Source organism: Camelina sativa, chromosome 3 (assembly GCF_000633955.1).
Source record: "Camelina sativa cultivar DH55 chromosome 3, Cs, whole genome shotgun sequence".
Lineage (NCBI taxonomy): Eukaryota > Viridiplantae > Streptophyta > Magnoliopsida > Brassicales > Brassicaceae > Camelina > Camelina sativa.
In genome coordinates, this window is record NC_025687.1 from 685,134 (window position 1) to 692,320 (window position 7,187).

General features: G+C 31.8%; 3 protein-coding genes across 7 annotated transcripts in view; all 3 read right to left on the minus strand.

The window, feature by feature from the left end:
• Positions 1-176, minus strand: part of LOC104759793 (polygalacturonase At1g48100-like) — a gene marked incomplete in the record, with an annotated part of 3,850 nt that extends 3,674 nt beyond the window's left edge. The window contains 1 exon segment of the mRNA XM_010482679.2: positions 1-176. Coding sequence (XP_010480981.1) covers positions 1-59 — 59 coding nt within the window.
• Positions 4,123-5,699, minus strand: LOC104759799. 5 transcript variants are annotated; one of them, XR_762825.2, is made up of 7 exons: positions 5,466-5,699; positions 5,094-5,193; positions 4,920-5,015; positions 4,788-4,815; positions 4,648-4,696; positions 4,496-4,543; positions 4,123-4,389 (listed from the first exon to the last, which is right to left on the minus strand). XR_762825.2 is itself a non-coding variant. In XM_010482689.2 (6 exons), exons 1-5 carry the CDS (start codon positions 5,543-5,545, stop codon positions 4,527-4,529), a joined length of 510 nt encoding a protein of 169 aa, XP_010480991.1. In that variant the 5' UTR covers positions 5,546-5,699; the 3' UTR covers positions 4,123-4,382; positions 4,496-4,526. The 5 variants fall into 5 exon arrangements, 2 of the variants coding, with proteins under 2 accessions (XP_010480991.1, XP_010480988.1); XR_762824.1 differs by having other exon boundaries at positions 4,123-4,382; positions 5,298-5,646; XR_762823.1 differs by having other exon boundaries at positions 5,298-5,646.
• LOC104759810 overlaps positions 5,862-7,187 on the minus strand; it is a 2,006-nt gene continuing 680 nt past the window's right edge. The window contains exons 2-8 of the mRNA XM_010482694.2: positions 6,974-7,073; positions 6,767-6,862; positions 6,617-6,669; positions 6,477-6,525; positions 6,276-6,323; positions 6,099-6,178; positions 5,862-6,012 (exon numbers count right to left, since the gene is read on the minus strand). Coding sequence (XP_010480996.1) covers positions 6,104-6,178; positions 6,276-6,323; positions 6,477-6,525; positions 6,617-6,669; positions 6,767-6,862; positions 6,974-7,073 — 421 coding nt within the window. The 3' untranslated portion in view covers positions 5,862-6,012; positions 6,099-6,103. The remainder of the gene's footprint in view (positions 6,013-6,098; positions 6,179-6,275; positions 6,324-6,476; positions 6,526-6,616; positions 6,670-6,766; positions 6,863-6,973; positions 7,074-7,187) is intronic.

Genomic DNA, 7,187 nt, shown 5'->3' on the forward strand with positions numbered 1-7,187 from the left:
GTGAGAAAAAGTGTGATGAAACAGAGGATTTGATTGCGATTATACGTAGAAGTTAACATTTTTCTAGGCTTGAAAATGTGTTTCTTTTGGTGGTGACTTTGAGGTGAGTGTTTGGAGATAAAAGTGTGTAAAGAATAGAAGTCGCACTCACTAAGTATATAGTAGAAAGCTTCTTGGAAATGTTAATGCAGCAAAAGCAGACAAGGCTTGTTCCTTTATATATACTGCAAGGTCGTGAGCTTATAGGAAGTGGAAACCGATTCTGAAATGTTTTTTTTTTTTTTTTACAAAATAAAATATCAATTTTTAACAAGTGGTTTATTGATACCCTAAAGTTTACCGGGGATTTTGGGGGTATTGATTAGGACTGTTACTATGGTTGTGACTTGTTGACTATCATTACTTCTTCTTCTTTGTATATATATTAAGGGTGTTGTGAGTGATTATTTTCAAGAACGGGAATCCTATGATATGTTAGGAATATGATAGTTTAAGTTTGATTGGCAACATTTTGGCTATAAAATTTGCTATTTATTTTAAGGGGTTTTACGATCTCTGATACCTACACCATAGACCATAGTCAATACGTTATCTAGTATGGAATCGGGTGGTATTCACAATCTTACAGTTTGTATATATTCTAACGGAGATTATCGATGAGACTAGACTCTTCACCGGGATTATTAACAATCTTCCAACTTTTTATAGTAAATCTCAAATAAATCCATGAGTGGTACATTTATTAATTAGTAAATTATATTTAAATTATTATTAGACCCGAATTAATTTCTTATTATGCTTGATAAAATAAGTTTTTTTTGTCTGTATGTAAGTAAGTACTTCCATACACGGATACACCTTAACGTTTAAAAAAAAATAAAACTGCACACCTTAAAAATAGGATTCAACTATATATTTTAATCCGCTTTTGTTTAATTTATCCCCACTTTGAAAGACTTTTCTGGTGGATATGTATATATATTGTATTTCGGACAGTTTATTCAATACACGACGAAACATATAACATGTAAAAAGAATTATTCTCCACTAGGGATACGAAATACATCTCTTCTTAAAATTAAAAAAAAAAAAGTTTCGTTTTTTTTTTGGTTGGAAAAACAATGAAAACAAGAAGAGAATGTCCACGAGTGGGTTATATCTAACTTCTTTCGGCTTCTTCAGTGGCCCAATCCTTTCTCATGTATTTTTTTTTTTTTTTCTTGTAGAAAAGGTATTGAACACATGAATTGTTAAATACATGGATAAATTCATTGGCATGTCAAGGAAAATAAAATATAAATTTGTATAACCGACCAACCATTATTGTGATTTGTATACACAGAAGACACTATTGAGTATTGTTTGATCGTATTTGAGGATTTCACCGCCCATCTTTACACTTTTCGGTGGAAACCAATAATGTCTGGTCTCTCATGCACCTCATTTTTTTTTTTTTTTTTTTCCTTTTCCAAAAAAAAAACAATACTAATATTTGTAGCACATAATTTTTGCAAAAACTACAAGTCTATATTAATGCTGGGGTAAAAAAACAAGAATGGCCTTTGGTCGTTTTAACAAATTATTCCTGATCACTGAAACAAAATATTATTCTGTAAAACAATAGTATGCTGTTACAAAGAACAAAAATTAATGATTGATGATGTCATTTAGTGCGAAGATGCATAATTTTGAATACAAACGCTCATTCTTCTCTTCATCATATTAACTTTCGTTATTTTAAATGGACATATAATTTTTATGAACCAATATTTTTATGAACCAACCTCATTTACCTAATTTTTCATTTTTTAGGATATTCAGTCAAGTCGCCCTAACAATATCATATAAGAGCATAATGAAATGTATTTTTTTTTTCAACAAGAACATAATGAATTATACGTGCAGCTTGTGACCTCATCCTCCACACAAAAATGGCGGCTCTAATACGACATACTAAAGCTAATATTAATTGCTAAAACAATTCCATAGGCTTAAGTACGGATACTTTATAAACATCATAACTAATAGTGTATAAATATAAATATTTGATTTCTGTAATATCCAAAAAGACTGTAAAACTTATACACGTTATATTATCCACTCATCTATTTGAGTACAAGAGATAAAAGAAAGTGGAATGTGTTTACTTAAGAATATTATGTAGTTCAATTTTTTTTAACTACACTATTAATTACGATAGATTTTCTTAATAAAATGAGCATATATTACATATGCTATACTATATTTGTGGAATAGTATGTATTTTTTGTCACATCTGCGGACTGCGGAATAGTGTTGAAAGTGGAAGGTAAAGTCACAATCTAAGATGGAGATTGATATGAACAAGTTGGTCCATATAGGGCAAGAGGCTATGTTAAGTGCTTAAGGATACCTATAAGACTCTAAATGTCTATGGCTGCTTTAAGAGTATGGAAGATATTGCATGCTTCTTTACAAGAATACATAGACACATATACATGTGGGTATATCATCGTGGTTTTGTGATATAAGATATTATGGAAGGAGTTACGCATATATTACACACATGTGTATTTTAGTGTGAATAGAAGATATCGGGTATTCAAACTTCTGCCCCAATCTAGAGGATTTGGTAGATATACACTTTGCTTCATTTCCACTGCACGGCTCCGTAGTCCATATATACTTTGCTCCATCTTCTAATTTATCGAACAATTGTCATCTTTAAGTTGTAATGTATACCTAGCTAGTTCAGAAAAAGAGAGGTGATAAATTACGTAGAAGTGTTTCCAACTCATTGGGGTTGACCAATAATATTATTGATTATTGTTTTATCTATATAAAGCAAATTGCTTAGCAGAAAACTTTAAATGTTGAGTTTTGTTTGCGAAGTTTATACTTGAAAAACACTGCTCAATCGAAATATAATTGATATTAAGTTAAAGTGGTGGCCATAATACAGTGTTTTATTACTTATAGGCGGCATTTTTTTTGACATCATATTGAAAGAAAATTATGAAATCATCAAGATTATTATGTGGATATTATAAAGTGTATTTTATATGGTACATTGAAATGTGTATTGCCGTTTTTGCTTTAAATAAAAATGATTGTGTTTTTAATATATCCGTCAAAACAATTATCATTGTTAACTTTAGGTGTCGAATTAACGGTTTTTTAGTTAGATGGATAATATTTTTGCAAGTTTTTAAAAGTAGTGGCTGGCTGCTCTTACATTATTATTTTGTTTTTGGCAATTTTTTTTTTTTTTTTAAATTTCCTTTAAAGATTACATATAGTTATATACACACAGAGACAAAGAAAAAAGATCCGTTACATATCATATACACACACACAGGTAGAGGTAGAGGTAGGAGTGGAGATGTCGGCTAAATTCGAAATGATTAAAGGAGTCACACACTTGTGACATCCGCATGATTTTTACCCACCCATTTACTGTATCTCCCACTTCTCTCAATGGCTTTGAGAGTTGAGACACACACATACACTCTCTCTATTAAGGCCCCTTTTCTAGAATTTATTTTCTCGTTGGCGAAATCTTTAACGGTTTTTCTTAAGACCGTACAACTCAAAAAGCTGTGCGAAAACGAATAAAAATTGGGGACGGGATAAGACCAAACAGAACGGAGTGGAAGTAAATATAATTTGTCGTTTACTCGTGGGCCAAGCCCATTAGCAAACTATGATCGATCGAATCTAACTAAAATTGTTAAACAGGCAACTCAGTTTTTTCTTCCTTCTTGATTACTACACAACTTGCAACAAAGTGTACAAGAGAATAACAGTTCAACGTACAAATGATTAATTCTAGTAATTAGTTGACTAAAAAAATTATACACTAATTATAATCGTAAGGGTGGGCATCTAATCGAAAAACCAAGCCAAACTAAAATTTTAAAGTTGAACTCTATAATTCGGTTTAGTTTTATTATTTTCAAAATCCAAAAAACCTAAATTAAAAACATCTAACGGAACCAAACTGAATTAGTTGAAATGATTTTATTTAATAAATCTGATAAAAACCTTTTAAACGGATTTCTTAACTTCTATTATAAGAATGCATTCATACAATCAACTCAAAGTTAACAAATAATAGTCTTGTCACGAGCAATCGTTATGATCTTCTAGAAAAACATTGACTTTAGATTTCAGTAAATTAATATGGTGAACAGCATTGCATTGCATTGCATTACATTACATGGTTTGAACGTTTCATAATCCAAAACCAAAAAAAAAAAATTCATTTATTTGCCTAAAGCAAAGGAAGTAAGTTTCCCGGTAACGATTTCTTGATTCTTTTGCCTTAATTAAATGGTCTTCACGAAGGCAGCAAAATGTTCCAATCCTCCACGAATAAGCTTCTCCATAAACGCTTTCATTGCCTGAATTCTTAAAAAACATATATAAACAAATTCAGATACCTAAAAAAAACATAAACAAACAATATTAACAGGCTCAAATGATTCGTGATACACAATATGTAGTATAGGCTTACAAATGCAACTGGAGCAAAAGCATTTGGAACTTCAAATGAAAAATTCATCTGCAAAAAAAGAAAGTGGATAAATTTAACTCAAAAAACAATTAAACTTTAACATATACATTATGTAGTGAAAACGAGAAACATAATGACAATGTATATCTAACCTCTACTAAGCAGGAGGAAGGACCTCTCGGGAAAAATCGAACACTGCCTCTGTTTTCGAATTATAATTATTGTTATGAATTACAAATCAAATTTCTTGAAATTATTGTTATGAATTATAAATAAAATTTCTAGACTATACCTATTTTTAGCTTTCGATCTGGAATTGGCTGTGTTGAGAGAATAAGAGATTCAATTAAATCTTATTTAGTTCTTTGATCAACAAACAAGAAAAGAATCTTATTGGTTGATTTGATATATATAAAAACTTTACCTGTAAATTTTTTGCGAGAAAATGATACTCAATATTTTGTCCAAAAGACTCGAGTTTGACCAAGTAACGCGATAGCTCTGGTCTATCCTCCATAGCCTAGGGACGAGCAAAAGATTTGTGAGCAATAACGATATCTTCTAAGGGATCTGTTTTCAGAGTTGAGTTGCAAAATACCTCAACAGATGACACAAAGGGCATCCACTTTGGGAACAATTCACGATCTGCGTATAACTTGTAAGCCACGGCAGCTGGTGCATCCACTACCATCTTTACCCTGCTCAATCCACACCAAAGAACCTCTCTATAAATTATGAAACATAGTGATGATAATATATATATAAACTTTATGGTATAGTTTCGTTGTCTGTAGAAATTTACGTGACGTCTTGCCATTGCATAACGGGTCTGAAGGGTTTAGGAGAAGAAGAAACTACGGAACCACCATTAGGGTTTAGTAGTTTTGCAGAGTTAGCTGCTAAAAAACAATTTAATGATGATAACATTGGCAAAGAAGAAGAAGAAGAAGATCGATGAAACTGTACTGACAAAGTTGCAGACTTGATTGTTTTTCTGATACAAACGGCGGATTTGGTTGTTGGAGCTGTACCAGAAGCCATTGATGACATTTCTTTGATTGCTCTTGAGAGGAATAGATTTAGAGTTAATCAAAAATGAGTATTCATAGATTTAAGAGATAATTTTGTTATTCCAAAGAGACAAATGAGTAACAGAGACTTGTCAAGGACCATTATCTTCAATGTTATTACACTCCACGCAAAGTGTGTTGTCGTGTTTAGACAAGTAAGCTGAAATTTTGTAACGAGAAAAGCTCTCTTTGCCCGTGACTTTGTTTCTTGTTTTTTTTTTTTTTTAATGTTTTACTCAATCAAAGCCAATATACATATATGGTTTGATTTTTTTGGAGTTTCTCTTTTTTCTTGGTAACCTAAACAAGAATTTGTGTAATTATTAGAGAAAGAAAGATTGTTACTTTAATCATACAAAAGTCACAGTAGAGAAGCTCTAATCACGGGATTTGGTAGAGTTTCCAGATCATATATGTATGTACCAAGAGAAAGATGCATAATGATTCCTGCAAATGCAAAGTATTGCTTTATTCAGCTAATGAACTGTTTTCAGGTTCCTAACTTGTTCAATAGATTAAGAACATATACTGACCTTGTTTACATGGTTTTGGCCATGGTTGCAAATCTTTCAAGTCCACCTCTAAGCAATCTTTCTAAAAAAGGCCGTAGCGCCTGAATTCAGGAAAATTATAAGGTAATAAGAAAAAAAAACAGTCTATATATAACATTCAGCTGTCACATAGAGATTTTAAGGTAAGAAGTTACTCACCGATGCCACGGGGGTTAATAGCGCAGGGACTTCATATGATACAGTTAGCTACAAGATAAAGCACAAAACGCATGAGAGAGAGATATTCTAGTAGTAAGTATATGGATGTAGACAGATGATGCGTAATCAAGAATGGAGTNCTAGTAGTAAGTATATGGATGTAGATAGATGATGCGTAATCAAGAATGGAGTGTTCTTTACTTCTACGATGCACGATGAAGGACCTTTAGGGAAGAACCGAACACTGCCTCTGCATCGATTAAAATTCAAATGTTAGGCTCAATTTAGATTAGGAGAGAAGATAAAAACAAAAGTTGAATATATCTGATCTCTTTGATTACTTATTAGGAAGACCTTCAAGAGATCTCCAATGAATCTTCTGATTAAGAGTAGGCTGCAACAAGCAAAAACAAAAAGCCAACAGTTTAACACATAAATAGTTGAGAGCATGTGATCGGATTGTGTAATGAAAACATTTCATATATTCTTGCCTGTAGATTCCGAGCAAGCCAAGAATACTTGATGTCTTGACCAAAAGCATTGTACTTGAGTGACCAACGTGAAAGATCAGGCTTGTCTTTTAACACCTAACAAAAGCAGAGAACAACACTAAACCAAGTTATCATCTAAAAAGCAGGCAAGAACCTCTACTCAAATCTCAAAATCGAAACTTTATAAAGATAAAATCAAAATCTAACCTCCACGGATGAAATAAAAGGCATCCATTTAGGAAAAGATTCACGATCCAAGTAGAAATTATACGCTACGGATACAGGAACATCTACTTCCATCTTCACTCTGTTTCAAATAATTTTGCAAACCCCAAAAACAAAGATTGATATCAGATTCAATTCCAATTTCAAAGCAGAGAAGAGAGAATTTAAAAAAAAAAAAAAAAAAAAAAAAAAAAAA